The sequence below is a fragment of the Microcebus murinus genome, chromosome 2 (genome assembly GCF_040939455.1).
Source record: "Microcebus murinus isolate Inina chromosome 2, M.murinus_Inina_mat1.0, whole genome shotgun sequence".
NCBI classification, from domain to species: domain Eukaryota; kingdom Metazoa; phylum Chordata; class Mammalia; order Primates; family Cheirogaleidae; genus Microcebus; species Microcebus murinus.
In genome coordinates this window covers 13,426,295-13,452,019 of record NC_134105.1, presented here as the reverse complement: position 1 = coordinate 13,452,019, position 25,725 = coordinate 13,426,295, and the positions used below count along the sequence as shown (strand labels likewise).

Sequence of the window (25,725 nt, the reverse complement as noted above, 5' to 3'; positions counted from 1 at the left end):
AAAATAGAAATAAATTAATTGACCAACTAAAAATATATATACAAAAAATCAGCCGGGCATGGTGGCGCATGCCTGTAGTCCCAGCTACTCAGGAGGCTGAGGCAGTAGGATCGCTGAGCCCCGGAGATTGAGGTTGCTGTGAGCCAGGCTGACGCCACGGCACTCACTCTAGCCTGGGCAACAAAGTGAGATTCTGTCTCAAAAAAAAAAAAAAGAAAGAAATATTTAGGCTGGGCGCGGTGGCTCACGCCTGTAATCCTAGCTCTCTGGGAGACCGCGGCGGGGTGGATTGCTTGACGTCAGGAGTTCGAAACCAGCTTGAGCAAGAGCGAGACGCCATCTGTACTATAAATACAAAGAAATTAATTGGCCAACTAATATATATAGAAAAAATTAGCCAGGCATGGTGGCGTATGCCTGTAGTCCCAGCTACTCGGGAGGCTGAGGCAGAAGGATTGCTTGAGCCCAGGAGTTTGAGGTTGCTGCTAGGCTGACGCCATGGCACTCACTCTAGCCTAGGCAACAAAGTGAGACTCTGTCTCAAAAAAAAAAAAGAAAAGAAATATTTATATTTCATAACACAAAAGCCTGAAACCATTAGCTTTTCTTTAGAGGTTCAACAGTTTATAACATGTAATAATGATAGTATTAGTTAATGTTGTCATACTTTTTTATATCCATCCATTTTTTTCCCCATTGTAAGGGGTCTTGAAGACCAAGGATTTTTGTCTTTTTTTCTATTTGTGTCTGGTCTGTGTTGAGTGCTTCTGATGGACTCAGAGGATATGATATTCAACTGTGGTGGACTCCATAGTGTGGGATTAAATGGGATAGCTATCCTAGAACTTTACAGACTGTGTCCTTTTCATCATTTAATTCTTTCAAAAGTCACTTCCATTCTGAGGTATTTTCTGACCTCCCTCTGGTACTATAGTTCATGTTCTTCAGAGTATTAGCTTTGTCTGCAAGTATGTTTTTGTGTGTTCTATTCTCTCTCCCCACCCCCACGCCATGCTAATATAAGCTCTTTGAGAATGGTAACTTGTTTACCAGTCAATTTATGCCTTGACTAGTACCTAACATGACAGGTGATTAATATGTATTTGTTGACTAACTGATTTTTGGTCTCTCTATTTAATCTTACCTTTTCAATTACATTTGCATGTGAATTTTTTTCCTGTTCTTTTTCAGTTTTTCAGAAACTTTGGAATTGGCAGATGACATGGCCATCGATATTCCCCATATTTGGTTGTACCTTGCTGAACTGGTGACCCCCATGTTAAAAGAAGGTGGACTCACCATGAGAGAACTTACCATGTAAGTTACGCTTGTTTCTTTTGAGGTATATCAAGATAAACTGACACAGTATTAATCAGCTGGCTCTCTAGCATAATGCTGTCCTGTTTTGCCTTTGGAGACTCTTAGATGCTGTCTATGATTCTTTAAGACTCTAATCTTAGTGTAAAAGTGTTACATTATACTAGATTTGCACTGGAGACCTGTTGGGTACATGATAGCCCTTGTAATCTGTTGAGTGTAGCAGTGATTGTAGATATGGTTCCAGAATCATGCAACTGGAAGATGATTGCTTCTAGAAGCTTAATATTAATCTGGCTTTTGTATCTATCATTACTACAATGCTATAAGAAGTTACATTTTTTCATTGTAGCCTGTCAGACTGCAGTACCTGTAAAATAAGTTTATTTTAAGTTTATAGTAAAAGTTTAAGTTTATAGTAAAAGGAACTGAAATCTCAAGCATTCCTAGATTTGGATGTGAGTGGGGAATTGATGCTACTTTGTATAGACCAGTAGTTCCCAAACTCTATTCTTCAAAACACTAGTATTACCTCAAAATTGTTTATCTCTTCAAACTCTGCATATTATGAAGTCCTTTTTTTTTTAGATTCACAAAGCATATTATAGCACATTAAAGATTATGAAAATCCTCTAGTAAAACAAAACAATAAGTTAAAACTAGCTTTGTTTAATTCAGCATTGCCTCACTTAATTGATCATAGAATCCTTTTTGAGGAATTATTGATATCCTCTGGAAAACAGTTTGGAAAATACTGATTTAGACTATGAAAAAATTGGTCCCTTTCTGTGTCATCCATATTCTAAAGAAAAATTTTCTTTCTTAAAATATTTTGCAACTAAGCTTCACATCTCCATTACTTAAGGTGCGTCTCTTCTTTTGACTTGCAGTGGAGCTTATATAAATAAACAGACTACTAATGAGACTGATCTTTGTGTTGCTTCTATCACTGAAGTAGTTAAAGAAAAAGGGCAAAAACCAGGAATTCTAAAGTCCCTTTTCAGCTTCTCCATGAAGCATAAGGTGAAGTCTCTGAACTGCTGAAAATGACTTAGAGCATGTCCTGGAGCTTTGGCTTGGCCAGTATATTTAGGTTTCACAGTATCTTTTTTGGCACACATTGTTTTCCTGTTCTAGAATGGAGAATTTGTTCAGAGATACTTAATCATTGCTCTTGTTTTTTACAGAGAATTTAGCAAACCTTTGCTTCCTGTTGGAAGAGCTGGGATCTTGCTTTCTGAAATATTGCACCTTCTATGCAAACAAATGGTGAGTGTTAAACTGAATCTCAGACTCAACAGCATATTACGAAGGGCAGTAATTTTGATCTTGGGTTGTCTGTGAATAGCTTAGGTCTCTGTGCAAGTAGTTCTATTTTCTTTTATTCTTTGAAAAAAGAGAGAGGTCTCTACTTCAAACTAGTTTCTTTCTGAGGTGTATTTATCCTTCTGTATACTAATCTTGGGAAAGAATTGTCTCATCTCCAGTAGTTTGGAATAATTCTAAAGAGTCTCAAGATACGTTTTATTTGTGGTTGATAATTTTGTTTTCTCTTGAAACAAAATGGCTATACTATTTATACTTTTTAATAGATTCAATGAAAACTACTTGGCTTTCAGAGAAATACAGGATTCATAAAATGATTAATTTTGTTATTTTTAGATTATGGGCTGGTAATCTGATTAAAAGTAGGTGGTAAAACAATTCTGCAGGATGGTGAATTTCTGAAGTTAAATTTATTTTAGCTTAATAAAGCTAAATAAAGCTCAATGAAGCTCTATGCTAGGATCTCAGTCTACAAAAATGACTAAGCCTTTAGTGAATTTATAGACTAGAGAGGGAGACAGATAAATTTAATCCAGTAATATCAAAAGAGTATAGAAGTGCTCTATTAGAAGTCTAAGAGGTTAGAGCACATATTGTGGCATCTTAAAGGGAATGAAATGTCTAGGATGAGCAATGTCTAAACAAAACTCAAAAATGAAGATTCTGGAGTGATTTCTGATTTAATCTGAGCCAAAAATACTGGGCTGATAGATTTCCATGTTTTATAGACGTTATCCCTCCGAACCCGTAGAAATCCTTCTGCATCCCATTTGTGTAATAGTTATTCATAGATAAATGCACTAAATATCCTGGTTTCTAGTTGATTATTATTTGTTAATAATACTCTTTGTTTAATAGCACTAAAATTTGTACTGAACCCTCGTTTTTATGTCCATAATTCTCTCCATGCCTACCCATGGAGTAGGTCCTTGCCTTCAGTCCTTATTTAAAACTCAACTTCTTAACAACTTTTATTTCTAGAAACAGAAAGCAAATTCCCACTTATAAATAAAACCAAATTCTCATAGACCATAAGCTCTGGAGCCATATGCCCAAATTCACATTCTGGTTATACCAAATTATCAGCTACAACTTTAGACAAGTTACTTTATGACATAATTAATACATGCCTCTGGGAAGGTAGTTGTAACCTCAAAGCCTGGTATTTTTCTTTATCACTGTGACTTTCTTCAGGCAGTGGATATATACCTCCTCTTATTTTTACAGCTGACAACAGCTCTTTGTTATTGTTTCCTTTGTGCTCAGCCTTGTGTTTCTTGCCCCTGAAATGCTTCTCATTTCTGTTTCTTAAGCAACAATTGCCTTAATGGTTCTTTTATCAGGCTGCATAATTGGGATCTATGAAGAGAGATTCCAGGATTCCAGTGAGGCTCATTGAATGGCCTTAAAAGGAGATACACACAGAGCTGTCTAGAAAAAGAGACAGTGTTGAATTTATAAATGCTATGTATTATACTTTTTTTTGGTATTTATATTCATAAATCCCAAATATCAGTTTGTAGTTCCCCAGATTGGTCACCGGGTAAATAAATTATTTGACCTTAAGCAGCTGTACTTCAGTTAGTCACCATTACATTTATATACATTCAGAAATCTCAGTTTGAAAGTCAAGAGTCCTAAGTGGTTGACTTCATGCACCAATGGAAAGTTTTGATTTTATAGTTTTTAGAGTTCTGTACTCTTGACTTCAAGCCTTTATTTTTTTCCTTCTTCCAATGTGAAAGTAAATGAATTGGACTTACCTCTATTTTAGAGCCATAAGAAAGTGGGGTCATTATGGAGGGAGGCTGACCTCAGCTGGAAGGACTTTTTACCAGAAGGAGAAGATGTACATAATTTTCTCTTGGAGCAGGTAAGAACATGACTTACATTTTACCGTTTGATAACAGTTGGTCTATTTTATAGAAAAAAATGAAGGTAATTTCATTAGTAGTCCAGTGATTAAAATTAGACCAAAATAAGAATCTTGGTTAGGATGTCATTTTAAGTCCATGTAAAGCCACTCCAAACTGTGTAATCATTAGATGATTGATGAAAAAGAAAACAAAGATCTAAAAACTTAGCCACCCTTATAAAAACAAGCTCTACATATCTCCATGAAGCAGAAATGAAATTAATAAACAAGGCTAAGGCCAGGCGCAGTGGCTCACGCCTGTAATCCTAGCATTCTGGGAGGCAGAGGCGGGAGGATCGCTCAAGATCAGGAATTCGAAACCAGCCTGAGCAAAAGCGAGACCCCGTCTCTACTAAAAATAGAAATAAATTAATTGACCAACTAAAAATATATAGAAAAAATTAGCCAGGCATGGTGGCGCATGCCTGTAGTCCAAGCTACTCGGGAGGCTGAGGCAGGAGGATCACTTGAGCCCAGGAGATTGAGGTTGCTGTGAGCTAGGCTGACGCCACAGCACTCTAGCCTGGGCAACAGAGTGAGACTTTGTCTCAAAAAATAAAATAAAAATAAATAAATAAATAAGGCTGGAGTGAGAGGGTTAAAGCTGCATGTCTTCTGGTCTCTGAGTCTAAAATCAGGCAGAAGCAACCAGCAGTTATTCTATAGGGTAATGGGGACTACAGTGCCCCACACAAGGTACAGGATTGGAGATAAGCTTACAGCTTGAAACTTCACAGATAAGTAAATATAAGGAAGTAGATACAGTCTTAAAACCAGAACCTATAACCAGTCTTCATGCCACTAAAAAGAAAAAAAAAAAAAAAACAGAACCTTAGCTACCCAGCCTACTAAGTTTATTACTGGATCCAGAAATGCACAAAGCAGAACACCCCCTGGTTGATGTAATCTGGTCCTAAACAAGGAATTGTGGAGGTTCAGGTAGAGGCAGTCATAAAACTATTAGATAAAAAAAAAAAAAAAAAAAGGCAAAGATAGAAAATAAAACATTTCCTGCAAAACAGTCCTACAATTCAAAATCCTAAAACACATGATGAAAAGTAAAACTAAGACAGCCAACAAAATCAGCAGTAAGGAGAAAAAAAAATCACTGTAGGTAAAATAAAATGAGAAAGCAATCTGAAAATGACTTTTTTTTTTTTTTTTTTTTTTTTTGAGACAGAGTCTCACTTTGTTGTCCAGGCTAGAGTGAGTGCCGTGGCGTCAGCCTAGCTCACAGCAACCTCAAACTCCTGGGCTCGAGCCATCCTTCTGCCTCAGCCTCCCGAGTAGCTGGGACTACAGGCATGTGCCACCATGCCCGGCTAATTTTTTATATATATATATCAGTTGGCCAATTGATTTCTTTCTATTTATAGTAGAGACGGGGTCTCGCTCTTGCTCAGGCTGGTTTTGAACTCCTGACCTTGAGCAATCCGCCCGCCTCGGCCTCCCAAGAGCTAGGATTACAGGCGTGAGCCACAGCGCCCGGCCTGAAAATGACTTTTAAGTAAGTGTATTGTTCTGGATAAAGACATTGTATTCAGTTGCTATGGACTCTAGTGGCTTCCTTAGTCTAGATACACTGGGAAGCAGTCCTGCCACTACAATAAGTAGAACATAAAGCACAATTTCTGATGCATTGCTGGATTCACAGGATGTAAAGTAAATTCGCTTACAAGGGACAGAAAGAAGTAAGAGGAGGAAGGAAGCCAGAGATGAAACCTGAACTTTGAGCATTTAGCATACATGAAAGGCATGTTGCCTGAAGGACATGTTGCCCAGTGGACAAATGTTACAGGTGCTGCCAGATATTATGAAATGTGTTGAATTGGTCCCACTTCAGTATTACCCTGGCTCCCAGAAGCAGCAAACTAAAGTTCTCTGAAGAAAACATCCTCAGCTTAGGTCCCCTTATTTTCTACAAATATGCATTATCTAAATATATATGAGCTAACACTTAGAGTTCATTTAACATTCAGTGAAAAAAGTGAACATGAGTAAGAGTAAACATACAGTAAGTGGTAGGTTTATACCTCAAGGACTTAAGGTAATGGGATTGTCATTCAAAATACAAAATAACACTATATAAAAAAAGAGGGTGGCTGGGTGCAGTGACTGACACCTGTAATCCTATCACTTTGAGAAGCCAAGGAGGGAACGATCACTTGAGGCCAGGAGTTCAAGACCAGCCTAAGCAACATAACAAGACCCTTATCTCTACAAAAATTTTTAAAAATTAGCTAGGCATGGTGGCATGTACCTATAGTCTCAGCTGCATGGGAGACTGAGGTAGAAGGATCACTTGAGCCCAGGCCTTGGAAGTTGCAATGAGCTATGATGATGCCACTGCACTCTAGCCCAGGCAACAGAGCAGGACCTTGTCTTAAAATCAAGTGGGGAGGTGGGGGGAATCACAAAAATAGGCAAATAAGAGACTAGTCAAAATGACTGGAGAGATTTTTTTTTAAAAAAAGGCCGGGCTTGGTGGCTCACGCCTGTAATCCTAACACTCTAGGAGGCCAAGGTGGGCAGATTGCTTGAGGTCAAGAGTTCGAAACCAGCCTGAGCAAGAGCGAGACCCTGTCTCTACTATAAATAGAAAGAAATTAATTGGCCAACTAAAATATATATAGAAAAAATTAACTGGGCATGGTGGCGCATGCCTGTAGTCCCAGCTACTTAAGAGGTTGAGGCAGTAGGATTGCCTGAGCCCAGGAGTTTGAGGTTGCTGTGAGCTAAGCTGATGCCACGGCACTCACTTTAACCTGTTTGGGAATGATGTTTGAATGACAGATGCTGTGAACATATTTGCTAATTTATATGATATTTAGATTCTAAATGATACGGCTATTTAATATATCTTATGTTGATTACTTGGTATTTGAAAATAAGTATATTTTTCTTTTGAGTAGCCTTTGGAAAAAGTACACTGAATATATTTTCCAGTCATATGTTACTTTCTTAACCTGTACTTACTTAAAAATCTTCTTATCTGGAAAGTTAAGCAGTAGATAAACCAAAAGTCCAGCAAATTTGACTTTTCCTGTCCCCCATTTTGGTTTGCCCACTTACAACCATCATTTCTCTGCAAATTTTCCAATTAATCTATCAAAAATCAATGCTCTGAAAGTTTGCTAAAAGGTTCCGCGGTCTTTTGGAGTCTCTGAATGATTACAGCATTCTGTAAATCTGCTTCTTGCAGTGTGAGTGTTTCATCTAGCAATTTGAGGAAAGGAAGAGCTGTTGCCAGGGAAAAGGGAGGACTTCTTTGAGATCCTTGGTATTGTTCAATGAAGTCTTTGATGTGGCTTACCCTATGAGAAATGTTAAATTTCTGGACAATCCTTTTGCCATTGGCTAACCAGAACCTTATATTACTTATGGGTTCCAAGTTATTCAGTGGAATAGCAGACAAATTATTTTTATTGTCAACTTCAGTACTCTTTCCTTTAGAAACAACTTTTGGTGTAGCACTTCCCAGTCTGTGACCTTGTCCTGAAAAGGGCTGAAACACAGGCTTTGTAGAGACACACACTTCATTTTTCTTATCTTCAACTTTAACATCCACCTCCTTTTTTTTTTTTTTTTTTTTTTTTTTTTTTTGAGACAGAGTCTCGCTTTGTTGCCCAGGCTAGAGTGAGTGCCGTGGCGTCAGCCTAGCTCACAGCAACCTCAAACTCCTGGGCTCAAGCGATCCTCCTGCCTCAGCCTCCTGAGTAGCTGGGACTACAGGCATGCACCACCATGCCCGGCTAATTTTTTATATATATATCAGTTGGCCAATTAATTTCTTTCTATTTATAGTAGAGACGGGGTCTCGCTCTTGCTCAGGCTGGTTTTGAACTCCTGATCTTGAGCAATCCGCCCGCCTCGGCCTCCCAAGAGCTAGGATTACAGGCGTGAGCCACAGCGCCCGGCCAACATCCACCTCCTTTTTATTAAAAGTTCCCTATTGCACTCTGGGAGGCCGAGGCGGGCGGATTGCTCGAGGTCAGGAGTTCAAAACCAGCCTGAGCAAGAGTGAGACCCCGTCTCTACTATAAATACAAAGAAATTAATTGGCCAACTAATATATATAGAAAAACTTAGCTGGGCATGGTGGTGCATGCCTGTAGTCCCAGCTCCTCGGGAGGCTGAGGCAGGAGGATTGCTTGAGCCCAGGAGTTTGAGGTTGCTGTGAGCTAGGCTGACGCCATGGCACTCACTCTAGCCTGGGCAACAAAGTGAGACTCTGTCTCAAAAAAAAAAAAAAAAAAAAAAAAGTTCCCTATAATTCTGAAGGTAATTCCCCCTTTTTGATAGAGTTCAGGAACTGCTGAGTTGCGCCATCAGAATAACTTCTGAAATCATCGACTGTGAATCCGTTTTTCCATAATTTTATACTTACATCTACCTGTTTCTTCTGTTCAGTGGGGGACAAACACTTGGCACCAACCTTCTGAGCTTCCTCAAAAAGGCTGTCAACAAAATATTCATAGTTTGTTTGTTGATTATCACTAAGAGGTTGATTGTCAGATCCTGTTTCGCAAGCCCATTCTTCTTTTATACCTTCAAGATTATCTACTTCTTTAATTCTCTTTTGCCTTCCTCTGGGCGTGGCGGCGCAGCCTTGCAGCTTCAGCCTCACTTCGCTCAGGGACCCTGGGCACAGCTGCAGCCATTTGGCTAGAGCCCCTCAGACTCCAAGCACTGCCACCCCTAGAGCCGTCTAGGCTCTGCAGCCGCGCCACTGGTACCCAGCCCGCCTCGTTCGGTCTCCGCTGGGCGCCGGCGTCGGTGGCCCAGCGCGCCTCAAAAAAAATTTTTTTTAATTAGTTAGACATGGTGGCACATGCCTATAATCCTAGCTATTCTGGAGTCTGAGGCAAGAGGATCACTTTAGCCCCAGGAGTTCAAGGGTGCATTGAGCTATGATCACACCACTGCATTCCAGCATGAAAGAGAAAGACTCTCTCAAAAAAATTATTAAAATTTAAAAATTTATATGTGCTATAGGAAAGATGGCAGAATAGGAAGATCCAGGAATCAGTCCCTCCATTAAAACATCTATTAAACTGGCAAGATCTTTTAGAATCAGCCATTTTGGAATTGTGGAATCTAGTCAAACATAGGCACTATAAATACCAGGGAGGTGCTTGATAAATAGAGTCTAGTAAAATGTCAGTAAATTTTGGCATTTAGCATAGAACCTACCAGCCCCCAGCCCTATGGCAGAACACTGTTTCTGGTGTAGCTTTCTCATGCCAGAGTTAGCAATAAGGACCTTGTCCTCCAAAGATTGGAGTTGTATCTTTTGATCTGCTTGGAAGTTGACTGAGAATCCAGTGCAGGGGCTAGCTGTTTCAACCCCTTCAGAATAAATGGCTTCCCCAGCTAAACATTTAAAGAAATAGATATCTCTCTCTCTCTCCTTCCCTCTGCTTCTGCCCCTTCCTTCCCCCCTTCTCCTTCTTTCCCTCTGTCCCCCTTCCTCATACCTTTCCTTCCTCTTTGTCCCCCTCTTCTTCCTTTTTCCCTCCATCTCCCAGTATCTCTCTCTCTCTGTCTCTCTTATTCAGCTCAAGCAGTCAATGAAATCTTAGTTCACTGGCTGACCATGGAAATAATAAATAATAGAACATAGACTTTGGAGACTGCATATGACAAAGAATGTAGTCCTTAAAATATAGTTTAGAAAAGACACTAAAACAACTGACTACACCCTTCAATAAGCAACATCAGCAATCCCTGAGGAAAGGAGAGGATCTGATGTCCCAGAATTATCACCTTATAAAATTTAAAATGGCCCGTTCTCAGCAGAAAATTATAAAACATACAAAGAAACAGGAAAGTATGGCTCATTTACAGGAAAAGGGGGAAAACTAACAGAAAACATCCCTGAGCAAGCCCAAACATTGGACACACAGGACAAAAGGTTTTATCTGTCTTACATATGCTCAGATAGCTTAAGGAAACCATGGGAAAAAAACTAAAGGAAATCAGGAGAATGATATATGAACAAATAGAAGATACCCATAAAGAAATAAGAATTATAGGCCGGGCGCGGTGGCTCACGCCTGTAATCCTAGCTCTTGGGAGGCCGAGGCGGGTGGATTGCTCAAGGTCAGGAGTTCAAAACCAGCCTGAGCAAGAGCGAGACCCCGTCTCTACTATAAATAGAAAGAAATTGATTGGCCAACTGATATATATATATATAAAAAAAATTAGCCGGGCATGGTGGCGCATGCCTGTAGTCCCAGCTACTCGGGAGGCTGAGGCAGAAGGATCACTCGAGCCCAGGAGTTTGAGGTTGCTGTGAGCTAGGCTGACGCCACGGCACTCACTCTAGCCTGGACAACAAAGTGAGACTCTGTCTCAAAAAAAAAAAAAAAAAAAAGAATTATAAAAAGGAACAAAATAGAAATTCTGGAGCTAGTTACAATAGGTGAAATAAAACACTAGAGGGGTTTGATACCAGATTTGATCAGCCAAAATAAGTATAGGGCAGTTGAAATTGCTCAGTTTGAGAAGCACAAAGAAAAAAGGATCAAGGCCAGGTATGTGGCTCACATCAATAATCCTAGTATTTTCAAAGCTTGAGGCAAGAGGATCGCTTGAGGTCAGGAGTTAAAGACAAGCCTGAGCAAGGAGACCTCCTCTCTAAAAAAAGAAAAAGAAAAAATAGAAAAATTAGCCAGGCATGGTAGCACATGCCTATATTCCCAGCTACTCAGGAGGCTAAGGCAGAAGGATGGCTTGAGCCCAGGAGTTTGAGCTTGCAGTGAGCTATGATGACATCACTACACTCTAGCCAGGGTAACCGAGTGAGAGACCCTGTCTCCAAAAAAAGAAAAAGAAAAATGAACAGAACCTATGGGATACCATCAAGCACACCAATGTGCACATTATGGAATCTCAAGAGAGAAAATGGGGCATAAAAAATATTTGAAGAAATAATGGCTGAAAACTTCCCAAATTTGATGAAAGACATGAATCTGGGGATCTCAACAAACTCCAAGAAGAAATAACTCAAAGAGATCCACAATGAGGCACATACAATGAAATTGTCAAAAGACAAAGAAAGAATCCTGAAAGCAGCAAGAGAAAAGTGACACCTCACAAGGGATTCTCAATAATATTTACAGCCAATTTCTCATCAGAAACCATGAAGGTCACAAGGCAGTGGGATGATATATTTAAAGTACTGAAAGAAAATAACTGTCAAACAATAATTCTATGGCTGGCTAAATTTCTTTCAGAAAGGAAGGAGAAATTAAGATATTCCCATATTTTAAAAAAGCTAAGTGAGTTTGTTGCCAGTAGTAGACCTACCCTGCAAAACATACTAAAGGGAATCCTTCAGGCTGAATTGAAAGGACACTAGACAATAGCTTTAAGCCATACAACAAATAAGTATCTCTGGTAAAGGTAAGTATATAGGTACATATAAAAGCTAGTAGTAGGCCGGGCGCGGTGGCTCAAGCCTGTAATCCTAGCACTCTGGGAGGCCGAGGCGGGCGGATTGCTCGAGGTCAGGAGTTCGAAACCAGCCTGAGCAAGAGCGAGACCCCGTCTCTACTATAAATAGAAAGAAATTAATTGGCCAACTGATATGCATATAAAAAATTAGCCGGGCATGGTGGCGCATACCTGTAGTCCCAGCTACTCGGGAGGCTGAGGCAGCAGGATTGCTTGAGCCCAGGAGTGTGAGGTTGCTGTGAGCTAGGCTGACGCCACAGCACTCACTCTAGCCTGGGCAACAAAGCGAGACTCTGTCTCAAAGAAAAAAAAAAGGTGGTTCCTCACATAATTACTGTGACTTTACAATTTCACTTCTAGGTATATATTCAACAGAAATGAAAACTGGCATCCTGGTTTAAAGTCAAATCTGGATTCAGATTTCAGTTTTCTGCTATTTAATATGTGACTTTAAAGAAATAACTTCTCGCTGAGCGCGGTGGCTCACGCCTGTAATCCTAGCACTCTGGGAGGCTGAGGCAGGCGGATTGCTCAAGGTCAGGAGTTCGAAACCAGCCTGAGCAAGACCCCGTCTCTACCAAAAATAGAAAGAAATTAATTGACCAACTAAAAATATATATACAAAAAATTAGCCGGGCATGGTGGCGTATGCCTGTAGTCCCAGCTACTCGGGAGGCTGAGGCAGTAGGATTGCTGAGCCCAGGAGTTTGAGGTTGCTGTGAGCTAGGCTGATGCCACGGCACTCACTCTAGCCTAGGCAACAAAGTGAGACTCTGTCTCAAAAAAAAAAAAAAAAAGAAATAACTTCTCTAAGCTTTAGATTCCTCACCTTTATAAAATGCTAATGATACCTACTATGTAGAATTTTTGTTGGGATTAAATGAGATAATGTTTAGTAATTACTGAGCTCAGAGAGGTACTCAATAAATAAAGATGTTGTTATTAATAAAAATGTTGAAAGAGCAGTTGGAAAAATTAAGTTCTAAAACACTTGGCCTTCTATATCCTGACTTTTAGCATTCTTCTAAAATAATTGGTTTCATGCCCTTTTTCTGTGAAAACTGGAGCATTCTGCCAGAGGTAGTAGTGAACTTGTCAATAAGTTCAAAGCCCAACCTTCTGGATACCAGGGAAGATCAGATAACTTGTGCAGAAATATAGGGGTTCTCAGAAACAAACATTTCTCTCTACTGATCAGTGTAAACTTTACAACTCACCACTGACTCCTGTGGCAGTAGTAGAGGCTTTCATTTTCAAATTTTTATGTCATATTTTATTTTTTTAATGAATAGCAGTGTTACAGCTCTTTTAGAATTTGTCTAGCAGGATTTCCGGTCCTCACCGGAAGACCCCACCCCCACCCTGCCAAGAAAAATAAAATGAATAGCACACTTCATTTTGTTACTATTATTAATTGCTTTCAGACCTTAAATTATTTTTGTAGGTTTAGAGTAGGTTAAACAAATATTCTATATAGGTATTCTAACACTTTGGGACACTAGAATTAATTCGGAAAATGTTTCAAGGTTATGAAAAATTGATTACTTATTCTCAAAAGAGCGTATGGCCATCATGTGCTTTTGTGTGTGTGTTGGAGCATCAGGGATATATAATTTACCAACACTGAATCATAAAAATTGTTTGCAGTATTAAACCATGTTTCTAAAACCTCACAGGGAACTATTTAGAGATGCTGCATAAGTGGTAGAAACTAAATAATCAGAGGAAAAACACAATTCAAGATAGTGGTTTTTACTTTGTAGATTAGGGGTAGGGTATAGGATTATACTGGAGTCTTTGAACAAAACCTTACATGAATAATCTTTTTTTGTTGTTGTTGTTAGTGTATTATGGGGGTACAAGTGTTAAGGTTACATATATTGCCCATGCCCCCCTCACCCCTTGAGTAAGAGCTTATATGAATAATCTTTAAAATTATGATCTTTATGGTGTTTGTAGGGTGAACTGCATAATGCAAGGCATAAATTACTAATAGTTTGATTATAGATTTTTTAAACTACCTAAATTTTAAGAATTATAGCATCATTTCTTACATTTGGATTCAGAATGATCAGGAGGTATTTGATGGACCTAAAAATGGCAAAACTATAGAGTTTTGACAGTTGCTATGTTGATACTAGTATTAAACCATATATTATAGAAAGATAGTTAAGTTGTACCCTGTCTAGGGCTCCTACCCGACCTTAAAGAGTTTTGTCACTGTTAAGAGCAAGATTGAAGCTCAGAATGGAGATAAGTGTAACCAGAAAGATAATCATAGGAGGTCTATTCATTTGTTTTACAAGATACACAGTTTGAGAAATTGGAAAAATGTTTAGAAGGATAGGCTGGGTGTGGTGGCTCAAGCCTATAATCCCAGCAACTCTGGAGGCTGAGGCAGGAGGATCACTTGAGGCCAGGAGTTCAAGACTTAGCCTGGGCAACCTAGCAAGACCTTGTCTCTACTCAAAAAAAAAAAAAAAAAATTAGCTACGTGTGCTGGTACATGCCTATAGTTCCAGCTACTTGGGAGGCTAAGGCAGGAGAATGCCTTGAGGCTAGGAGTTTGTGGCTACAGTGAGCTATGATCATCATGCCTCTGCACTCCAGCCTGGGCAACAGAGCAAGACCCTGTCTCAACCAAAAAAAAGAATGAAAACAAATAACCAAATATCGGGGCCGGGCGCTGTGGCTCACGCCTGTAATCCTAGCTCTTGGGAGGCCGAGGCGGGTGGATTGCTCAAGGTCAGGAGTTCAAAACCAGCCTGAGCAAGAGCGAGACCCCGTCTCTACTATAAATAGAAAGAAATTAATTGGCCAACTGATATATATATAAAAAAAAAAATTAGCCGGGCATGGTGGTGCATGCCTGTAGTCCCAGCTACCCGGGAGGCTGAGGCAGAAGGATCACTGGAGCCCAGGAGTTTGAGGTTGCTGTGAGCTAGGCTGACGCCACGGCACTCACTCTAGCCTGGGCAACAAAGCGAGACTCTGTCTCAAAAAAAAAAAAAAACAAAAAACAAAAAAACAAATATCGGAAGGATATCAGAGTGACAGCCTTTCAAAACTATAAACCTAAAATAGCTTCTGCTAATCACTTTGATTCCCTGTAAAAGACAAAATATAGCCCATGACTTTGTTTAAATATTACTAATATGTTTCACATTTTATGTTTCAGAAGTTGGACTTCATCGAATCTGACAGTTCTTGTTCCTCCGAAGCACTTTCAAAGAAAGAACTCTCTGCTGAAGAGCTATATAAGCAACTTGAGAAACTCATTATTGAGGACAAAGCGAATGATGAACAGATCTTTGACTGGGTAGAGGTATAAAGACTATATCACCTTCCCTGATATCTATCTCTGCAAGAAAGATTCTTGTGGCAGCCTCTTTAATTCACCTACCTGTCCTTTCACTTTGTGAGTTTTTAACCTTAACAAAGTTAGTTTTTAAATGCATTCTTCTTGTCATCCTTATAAAAGAGTTACAATTTTCTCAGTACCTGAAGGGTTTGTTTGAGGCAATGCTTGAGATTCACCTCTAATTCTCATTAAAATTAAGATGAAAAAGTAGTGTTGGCATATGTAAGAACAGTTGCACACTACTGAGAAAATAGTATTTATTTTTTATTTTTATTTATTTTATTTATTTATTTATTTTTTAAGACAGAGTTTCGCTTTGTTGCCCAGGCTAAAGTGAGTGCCGTGGCGTCAGCCTAGCTCACAGCAACCTCAAACTCCTGGGCTCAAGCAATCCTTCTGCCTCAGCCTCCCAAGTAGCTGGGACTGCAGGCATGCGCCACCATGCCTGGCTAATTTTTTCTATATATATTAGTTAGCCAATTAATTTATTTCTATTTATAGTAGAGACAGGCGTCTTGCTCTTGCTCAGGCTGGTTTCGAACTCCTGACCTCAAGCAATCCGCCCGCCTCGGCCTCCTAGAGTGCTAGGATTACAGGTGTGAGCCACCGCACACCACCTGAAAAAATAGTATTTAAAATGCAGTTGTGCTATAGTTCTTTTAAATTTATGGTCTTAGATCATTTTTTGAGGAATAAAAATATGTTTTTTAGTGGTAGCACTTCCAAATGTACATAATACGTAATACTGTGTAATTGAATGAGCAGAAGATAGGCAGTAGTAAGCTCTCTGAAAACTAAATACTGCTACTTAGAACATTTTCACACAGAACTGGCAGTAGTCAAACTATTTTTCAGTGAATCAGATGTTGAATTTTTGCAAGAATATACAAAAATGTAACTCTAACTCCATCTGCCCTTAGAGCCATGTCAGCCCTGGTTTGGGGGAAATAATTTCTCTGATATGCAAAGGTATCTTTATTCCATTTCTTTTTTACTTCAGGCGAATCTAGATGAAAGCCAGATGAGTTCACCTACATTCCTTAGAGCTTTAATGACAGCTGTTTGTAAAGCAGCTATTATAGGTAAGTGACATTTCTAAAGGCAGCTGTTAACATCTGATGAAATCCCCATTATGTCAACTAGTGATTATATGGTCTGAATTTATATTGTCTTCAAAACTTGCCCTGTATAGCTCAGTTTTCTGTGTAAATGGGTGCCATTTCTGCCTATGGTGCCTAGCATGGGGACAAATAGTTGTTCGGCCTGCAAAGAACCCAGATCTATTACTCACTGGAATATAATAGTTATACTAAAGAAAAAAAAAAGAACTAATTTTAAATAATTTTAAAAAAAGAAGAAGAACCCAGATCTGAGCAGCTACTGCATGCCTTGTGTTCTTCTATTTGACAGAAAGTTACTGCATGTTCCTTGGGTTGTTTTTTAGTATGTTGCATGTAGCTTTTTCTTTACCTTTTCACCTCCAACATTTATGGCCTTCTTCCATTCATGAGTTGTAGTGAATGAGTTGAATATTGTTAAACTCATATCAGTGAAAGGCCAGTCTCATCAAAAAAGTCATTTTATGTAAATACAAATATGAAGGAAAAAAATACAAACAGTTTTCTCCTTCACTTTGTTGACTTTATTTTATATGGTAAGACAGTTTTTATTGAATGTTTTGTGAAGTGCATAGGTGGATGGGAATAGGATTAGTAGAACTACCCTAAATATTCCAAGCAGCATACAATATTCAACAATACTTAATGAGACCATCTACTTACTCTCTGTTAGAAATCCACATTTCTCTTATTAACATGAAAAAAATCCATCAGCTCAAAAGTTGTCTCAGAATTTCAGCTCTATCTTTATCATTTTAGAAGATAGCTTCCTGCTACTTAATTTAGCTTCAGAATTGTAATTTAAGATTTTCAATGAATTTATTTTTCAACGTTAGTTCCTTAATGAGGTAAATAACAAGCTAAGTGAAAAGTTCTCATACAATTTAAAAATCATTTCCAGTATCCATAGAACCATAAGACTTTGGTGTTTTAAAATCAAAGTTGAATGTTGGCTTTGGCAGCACTTATACCGAGAATTGAAACTATACAGAGAAGATGAGCATGGCCCCTGTGCAGGGATGACCAGCAAATTCGTGAAGCATTCTGTATTTTAAATATGTAAATAAATAATGAAATGAAAGTTGAAAAGTACTAAATCTGCTTTTAAAAACAAAATGTGTAGTCATCCTGAATTCAAAAAAAAAAGAACAAAAAAATTTAAAAAATGTGTTCCAGTGATAACTTAGAATATAAAACCTTATGCTTCTTGGCACTGAGGATACTTTTAGCCCCTTTTTATCATACCTTTCACCAAGAAGGCCAAGATTAGTTATGTTATTTGCCACTGTCACAATTAGTCCTTATCCTCCTAATAAAAATAAAATGGTTCTAATTCTTTTACCCTCCTGAAAAGCTATGTATTAACTATCACTTTAATTTCCTTTTATTATGTTGCTTTTTTAAGTACTCGAATTCCTGCTTTATTTTTTAATTTATCTTATTTTTGAATGACCAATCATAATTGTATGTATTTAGGGACACATGTGATCTTTTGATATATGTATACAACGTGGAATGATTAAATCAAGTTAATTAAACATAGCCATCACCTCACCCATTTTTTATGGTCTGACATTTCATTAATGTTGTTCTTGTAGTTTGTCATAAAACCACTATCACTGTTACATTATGATTAACTGGATAACTACTCTTGAAGGAAACCAGCACTCAGAATGCATCCTCCCTGCATGGTTTTATTATTTCCGAGAGAATGTACCATTAAAAATTTTGGAGCATTTTGGATTTCAAAATCTTGGACCTTGCATATGTGGTCCAATGTGACCTCTTCCCTTGCATAGTCAAATGGGTCTTACCCACTCAGAAAATTGAAAATGGTTCTGTGTGTTAACTCCTTAAATGTAATGCCTGATTTTTCCCTCACCTCTAGCTGACTGTTCTACCTTCAGAGTGGACACTGCTGTTATCAAGCAGAGAGTGCCGATCTTACTCAAGTACCTAGACTCAGATACAGAGAAGGAACTGCAAGCACTTTATGCACTACAAGCATCAATAGTAAAACTTGATCAACCTGCCAGTAAGTTCATCTCATGTTACAGTTGACCTAACCAATGGGTGAGATTTACCTAGCCAAGACTTCAGCGATGGTTTGGGCTTTGAAGATTGGACAATAGAAGAATCACTAGTAACAAAAATTCAGATAACCAACAATTTTAATAAATCTGAATTTGTTAACCAGACATGGTCAGGCATGCCTGTAGTCCCAGCTACTCGGGAGGCTGAAGCAGGAGGATCACTTGAGCCCAAGAGTTTGAGGTCACAGCAAGCTATGATCCTGCCACTGCCCTCATGCCCAACAAAGCAAGACCGTGTCTCAAAAAAATCTGAATCTGGTATATAATTGTATGAGAAAATGACAATAAGAAAACTGGTTTATATTAGAAATTTAATTCTCAATCTAGGGTAGGCCTAATAAAACTTTCTGCAATGACGGAAATATATTTGTACTGTCCAAAATGGTAACCGTGTGGCAGTTGTGTACTTAAATGTGGCTATTGTAACTGAGAAACTGAATTTTTTCATTTTATTTTATTTAAATTTAAGTAACCATATTATACAGTGCAGGTCTAGGGCATGGAAATGGTTAAGTGGTCTTGAGGATGATACTCTTCAAGATCTTTAGACACCTATCAAAGACCTTACATATAGTGTGTTTATCATGGTGTATTTATTTGCTAAGGCAGATTAGAATAGTTTTTAGTTAAGAGTTATGGTTAATTCTTTGCTAACCATACAAATAAGATAATCTGCACACTGAAGTCTTAGTGGTACTTATTACTTAATAAATTCTCTTACATTTTGAAAATTCAGTTGAAATTTGTGAAAGTGGATAGTACATGGCTGTTTTAGAGATAACACTAAAAGTAGTTATTTGGTATTTATTTTAGGTTTTGGCTTTTCTAAACTTTTCCTTCTTTCCTACTAATGGTGAATCCCTCTGGGAAATAAAGGAAAAGATTGAGGCTAGGCGAGGTGGCTCACACCTTTGATGCCTAGCACTCTGGGAGGCTCAGGTGGGAGGATCACTTGAGCTAAGGAGTTCGTGAGACCCCATCTCTACTAAAAATAGTAAAAATTAGCCGGGCATGGTGGTGCATGCCTGTAGTCCCAGCTACTCGGGAGGCTGAGGCAGGAGGATCTCTTGAGTCTAGGAGTTTGAGGTTACATTGAGCTAGGCTGATGTCTTGGTCCTCGTAGCCTGAGCAACAGAATGAGACTCTGTCTCAAAAAAAAAAAAAAAAAAATTGAAACAGATTTTCTTCAGAATGTAACTGAAGAGACATCTAAGTCTAAATCAGAGAATTTAATTTGATTTTGTCTTCTTCCTCTGAAGATCTTTGAAAGGTCATTTAACATTATGGCTTCCATTTTCTATTCTTATAGGAAGAGGACACATAACTTTTTATTTTTTTATTTTTTTCATGCCCAAAGGTCCTGAGCTAAACATAACTTTTTAAATTAGCTGGTTAAGTGATGGGATGAAATACTGTGTGCTCAGCCCGTCAAATTAAATTATCTCCCATAATTATTAGTTTGAGTAATTACTAGAGAAATATTTATTTCTACGCCGGGCGCAGTGGCTCACGCCTGTAATCCTAGCACTCTGGGAGGCCAAGGCGGGCGGATTGCTCAAGATCAGGAGTTTGAAACCAGCCTGAGCAATAGCGAGACCCCTCTCTACTATAAATAGAAATACATTAATTGGCCAACTAATATATATAGAAAAAATTAGCCGGGCATGGTGGCGCATGCCTATAGTCCCAGCTGCTTGGGAGGCTGAGGCAGTAGGAATGCTTGAGCCCAGGAGTTTGAGATTGCATCACAGCACTGTCTCAAAAAAAAAAAAAAAAAAATTCATTTCTAGATTTACCACCATAGCTAAAAAAAAAAAAAAAAAAAAAAAGATAAATACTCAGAGCCAGTAGTAGCTAAAAAAAGAAAAAAAAAAAATAGATTTACCACCAGCAGAACACTGGCCACTTGCTTCCATTTCCCCATAGACAAACTGGGGTTTAGAGAATGAAAAGTGATTTCAATATTAGCTTTACTAATATAATTAGAAAGATAAATCTTTTTTTTTTTTTTTGAGACAGCGTCTCGCTTTGTTGCCAGGATAGAGTGAGTGCCGTGGCGTCAGCCTAGCTCACAGCAACCTCAAACTCCTGGGCTCAAGCGATCCTACTGCCTCAGCCTCCCGAGTAGCTGGGACTGCAGGCATGCGCCACCATGCCCAGCTAATTTTTTCTATATATATATTAGTTGGCCAATTAATTTCTTTGTATTTATAGTAGAGACAGGGTCTCGCTCTTGCTCAGGCTGGTTTCAAACTCCTGACCTCAAGCAATCCACCCGCCTCGGCCTCCCAGAGTGCTAGGATTACAGGCGAGAGCCACCTTGCCCGGCCAAAAAGATAAATCTAAAGAAAAGTTTTATTTATTTTTTTTATTTATTTTCTTTCTTTCTTTCTTTTTTAACAGTCCAACTTAACCCTTGTAAATAAAGAAAAGTTTTAGTGTGATTCATTCTAAACTTAGTATTTATTATCATTTATTGTTTATTCTATTACCTCCCTCCCTTAATATGAAAGAGCAGAGAGCTGACTAAAAAGGAAATTAAGAGCCTATAATGAAGGAATTATTTATTTATACAACCTATATTTATATATAAATAAAACTATTTATTGAAACTTAATATCTCTACAAACTTTCTCTCTTTTTTGAAGAATATAAGCAAGGTTTCCATTGTGAGAGTAAAACAGAATTAAAACTACTCAGATAACTTGGACATTTAAAACAATAAAAACAACTGCAGTTTCACTGGATAAAATGCAGATGAGGTAGCTTTGCCCATGTTTTCCATGTGAATGATTACTCTTTTCATTTTTAAAGTACAACATTAGAAGTGGAGAAAAGCATATCCTGCTTTCCCCCAAAAAGTTGTAAAAACAATACTGTAAACTTTCAAGCAATACAGAAATATATTAAGAAGAAAGTAAAAAATTACTCTTTAATTTTTGAAGTGTTTAGGTTGAGAACTACATCATGTGAAACAGCTTCACCAGTATAAGAAAATAGTTCAAATTTAACAAAATAATAGGAATAAAAAATAAGTTAGACTGCTTAAAGCTTCTTTTCCTCTTCTTTACACAGTTGTTATACTGTTATCAAGAGCAAGTATGATAAATTGTCATTTATTGCTTTTTTCTGAGAGAATTAATGTGTATTCATTCATTCATTACTTACTTACTTAGAAATACATGTCTTTCCTCACAACTACAGTGCCCCAAAATTTGTGGTCTATTTTCACCCCTTTGCAGATTTGCTACGGATGTTTTTTGATTGCCTATATGATGAGGAAGTGATCTCCGAGGACGCTTTCTACAAGTGGGAGAGCAGCAAGGATCCTGCAGAGCAGAATGGGAAGGGCGTGGCCCTGAAATCTGTCACAGCATTCTTCACGTGGCTGCGGGAAGCAGAAGAGGAGTCTGAGGATAACTAAAACTTCAAATACACAAAACGAAACAAAAGAAAAACAATATAAGTATTTTTTTAAAAAGTTTCACGTCTTCGCCAATCACAGTGCAGCAAGGCCAATTCTCGCAGAAACCCCCACGTGTGCACGAGTGGGAGAGGGGAAAGAGAAAAAAAGGTGATCATGGAGGAAAAAGGTACTGGAAAAAAGTAAACTTCAAACCTGAGGGCGGGAGCACTAAAACCAAAATACATATATTATTTATAGAAAATATTTTCTGTTTTAATCTTTTCTTTTTAAACAAGGACTCATACTTTAAAAATACATGTTTAGCAAAAAAAAAAGTTGAGAACTTTTAATTTATTTTAAGGACTGCAAATGCCAGTGTAATTTTTTAATTTGCAGTTTCTGTAAACAACTTGTATAATAGAAAAGCAGAGAAATAAATTTCCCTCCCCTTCAGATGCACCTCAAGTTTGTTTTAAGGCATAGTAGTTAGTCCAGATTTGAGAAGGTTTGGGGTGAACAAGGTAAGAAAGATATATATATTTTTTTTGGCATCAAATCTTTCTGCCTGCCTCTCAGCTTGCTTCAGAAAATTAAAAAATCATAATAGTAATCAAAACATACATAACCTTGGAACAGAAGGAAATGCTGTGGACCAGAGAACTCCAAGAATTGTTTAAAAAAAAAAGTGCTACCCTGGGAAAAGTACTCTTAATACTTTTGAAATCTTTAGAGCAACTTTAAGGCTTGTAAATACATAGAACAAATATTTAAAAAAAAACAAAAACAAAAAGAAATTGACTCAATACTATTTCTTTTCACATTCAAAATATAAAGAACAAAATAAAGACAAACATTGCAAGTTTAAAAGAAAGTAAAGCGACTTCTCCTTTTGACAGCTGCTGTATGTGTGCCCATTTCTGGGAGGCTATTTGTTGTCTAATCCAGATCACTTCTGAGGAGCGTGCATGCGTGTGTGTGCAAGCGCGTGTGCGTGGGTGTGCATGTGCAAACACGTACATATATGTGTCTGTGTCTACTGTCAGAAGAGGCAAGCTACTTTGTAGGTAAGGAGGGCACTGTGCCTGGGTGGGAATGTCCCTCTGGGCGAGGAGGAGAGACTTCTTTCCAACACAAACTAGAAATGCATTCCGGTGAAAGCAAACCTAAAGGGCAGGTTTTTGTTGTTTTTTTTTTTCTTAAATTGAGACAGAGTCTCACTTTGTTGCCCTGGCTAGAGTGCTGTGGCGTCAGCCTAGCTCACAGCAACCTCAAATTCCCTGGCTCAAGCAATCCTGCCTCAGCCTCCCGAGTAGCTGAGACTACAGGCATGCACCACCATGCCTGGCTAATTTTTTCTATATATTTTTAGTTGTCTAATTAATTTCTTTCTATTTTTAGTAGAGACGGGGTCTCACTCTTGTTCAGGCTGGTCTTGAACTCTTGACCTTAAGAATGATCCTCCCACTTCGGCCTCCTAGAGTGCTAGGAATACCGGTGTGAGCCACCACGCCTGGCCTAAAGGGCAGTTTTTTTAAATAACTTAATGTTCTACTTGTATATATCAGGACTGAGGACACTAATTTGCTTTGAGATTACGACTGCCACTGGCTTTAAAATCTTCCATCAGTTGCCTACAGTGCTTAAGAAACCGGAAGATATGTTTTAAAGAATGAACAAAACCAGAGCTAGATTATGCTTTTTTAAAAGTAGGGGCGGGATTTAAAACCAAACCAATACCATGTGAAAATCACATTGTTCCCTAACTCCAGCTTCATTCAAGACATTCTGGTGAGTATAAAGCCAACTGTGGGCCTCTGTTGGTCCTTTCTTTCTCCTACAGATACTGGAATGTTGGGCTTTTTATTTTTTAGTTTTCTCTTTGATGAAGTTGCAGTCTCTACAGATGGTTTTCCATTTCAATTGTTTGTGGGCTGTCACCCTGCAGAATGTATTTATGAAGAAACCCAGGCTGCTCCCAAATAAACAGTCTTTGTGTTTTATATCTGGATAACCAAAGATATGCTGGCTTCCATCTCTGAAGAAATATCCACTTTAAGAGACTTGGCAAGACTTGCGAAGCACAAGAATAAAATTTTCCATAGCAATAAAGTTTTTCTCAAGTGTAGTTAAACACATACAGGATCCCACTACATGAGCTCACAGAGCCCATTCTCAGTGGTGGAAAGCTGTTCTTGAAGAACGAAGTCCTGAAAGTCTTTTGACAGGCACGTGACAGCATCTGTCATAAAAGATGGGTTCTGAAAAGCTGTTTTGTGGTCTGGCTGCAGGCTTTGGAAACCCTCAGTTGGGAGAAGCAACCTAGTTCTGTGATAAACTTAGTTTTAGCAGCCCCCAGAATAAAAATGCAGAGGATTCTGATCCAGGAATCTCTCTGAGTGATAGAAGTTTTTAGAAGGTATTGGCAGCATTCATGGGGGTGAGGGATCAGGAGTTTGAAGAAGGCCAGGTGGTGACTGCCTCTGTGGAATCAGTGACTGTTTTTTGCAGAGGTCTAACCAGGAAAAACTTTCAGATAGTAGATACAGATGACCTATTCATCAATATTTTAGATAGGGACAAATATAAGGAACAGAAGAGAGAGAAAAGTATTAAAAAAAAAAATACTAGACTTAAAAGAAACTCTTAAGATATAAACATCTGTCGTATGATAGTAGAAATACTGTGTGAAATCTCACCTATAACATAAAAGTTTGATGAGACTTCAAAGTAACCTTTGGGTATCTTGTTGCTATATACATGGAATGTTTGATAGGATCAGAAGGATTGGTCAAGGCAAAATATATGCAAAGTGAGAGATAATTGATCCTACTAATATCAACTGCAAAACACTGTCATGATTATTATCCTTTTCACAGTCTTCTTCCTGGAAAGCAGGGTTTGGTGATTTTTCTGTCCTTTTTTTTTTTTTTTTTTTTTAAGAGGCAGAGTCTTGCTCTGTTGCCCCTGGCTAGAGTGCCATAGCATCAGCCTAGCTCATAGCAACCTCAAACTCCTTGGCTCAAGCAATCCTTCAGCCTCAGCCTCCCGAGTGACTGGGACTACAGACATGTGCCACCATGCCCGGCTAATTTTTTCTATGTATATTTAGTTGGCCAATTAATTAATTTATTTATTTATTTAGAGACAGAGTCTTGCTTTGTTGCCCAGGATAGAGTGAGTGTCATGTCATCAGCCTAGCTCACAGCAACCTCAAACTCCTGGGCTCAAGCAATCCTGCCTCAGCCTCCCGAGTAGCTGGGACTACAGGCATGCACCACCATGCCCGGCTAATTTTTTTCTATATGTATTAGTTGGCCAATTAATTTCTTCCTATTTATAGTAGATACAGGGTCTCACTCTTGCTCAGGCTGGTTTCGAACTCCTGACCTTGAGTGATCCACCCACCTCAGCCTCCCAAAGTGCTAGGGTTACAGGCGTGAGCCACCACACCCAGCCTGATTTTTATTTTAAATTAATAAGCAACACTGCCAGCATTGGTATGTATGGACTCCTTCAAACTGTAGCAAAAGCTCTTTCACCCATTTCAAATTTGGGAGCAGGTCCAGTGCCTCTTTTGGATCATTAATTAAGGTGCTTATGCCTGCATTGTAATTTAGGACTATTCACTAATTTACATAACAAATCCTTTTACTAAAAGGAGTGCAGAAGAGAAAGATAAAGCTTTTCTTGCATCCCTTGGTGCTTAAATAAGAACACTCTTGAAATCAGAA

General features: G+C 38.5%; 1 protein-coding gene, 2 non-coding genes and 1 pseudogene across 26 annotated transcripts in view; 3 read left to right on the top strand and 1 right to left on the bottom strand.

Annotated features, from left to right (window-relative positions):
* The window catches only part of EIF4G3 (eukaryotic translation initiation factor 4 gamma 3), a 352,113-nt gene extending 329,933 nt beyond the window's left edge, over positions 1 to 22,180 (top strand). For all 24 annotated transcript variants that reach the window (XM_075994735.1, XM_075994744.1, XM_075994737.1 and 21 more), the window contains 7 exons: positions 1,192 to 1,317; positions 2,505 to 2,586; positions 4,418 to 4,516; positions 15,195 to 15,341; positions 16,378 to 16,459; positions 18,384 to 18,530; positions 21,831 to 22,180. In XM_075994735.1, coding sequence (XP_075850850.1) covers positions 1,192 to 1,317; positions 2,505 to 2,586; positions 4,418 to 4,516; positions 15,195 to 15,341; positions 16,378 to 16,459; positions 18,384 to 18,530; positions 21,831 to 22,012 — 865 coding nt within the window. In that variant the 3' untranslated portion in view covers positions 22,013 to 22,180. The remainder of the gene's footprint in view (positions 1 to 1,191; positions 1,318 to 2,504; positions 2,587 to 4,417; positions 4,517 to 15,194; positions 15,342 to 16,377; positions 16,460 to 18,383; positions 18,531 to 21,830) is intronic.
* LOC142861108 (UBX domain-containing protein 2A pseudogene) lies at positions 7,342 to 13,267 on the bottom strand (annotated as a pseudogene).
* LOC142869797 (U7 small nuclear RNA) lies at positions 13,309 to 13,370 on the top strand. The gene has a single exon (XR_012918352.1). It is a non-coding gene; the product is annotated as a U7 small nuclear RNA (small nuclear RNA).
* Positions 17,443 to 17,549, top strand: LOC142869755 (U6 spliceosomal RNA). The gene has a single exon (XR_012918323.1). It is a non-coding gene; the product is annotated as a U6 spliceosomal RNA (small nuclear RNA).
* Positions 22,181 to 25,725: the final 3,545 nt, after the last annotated feature.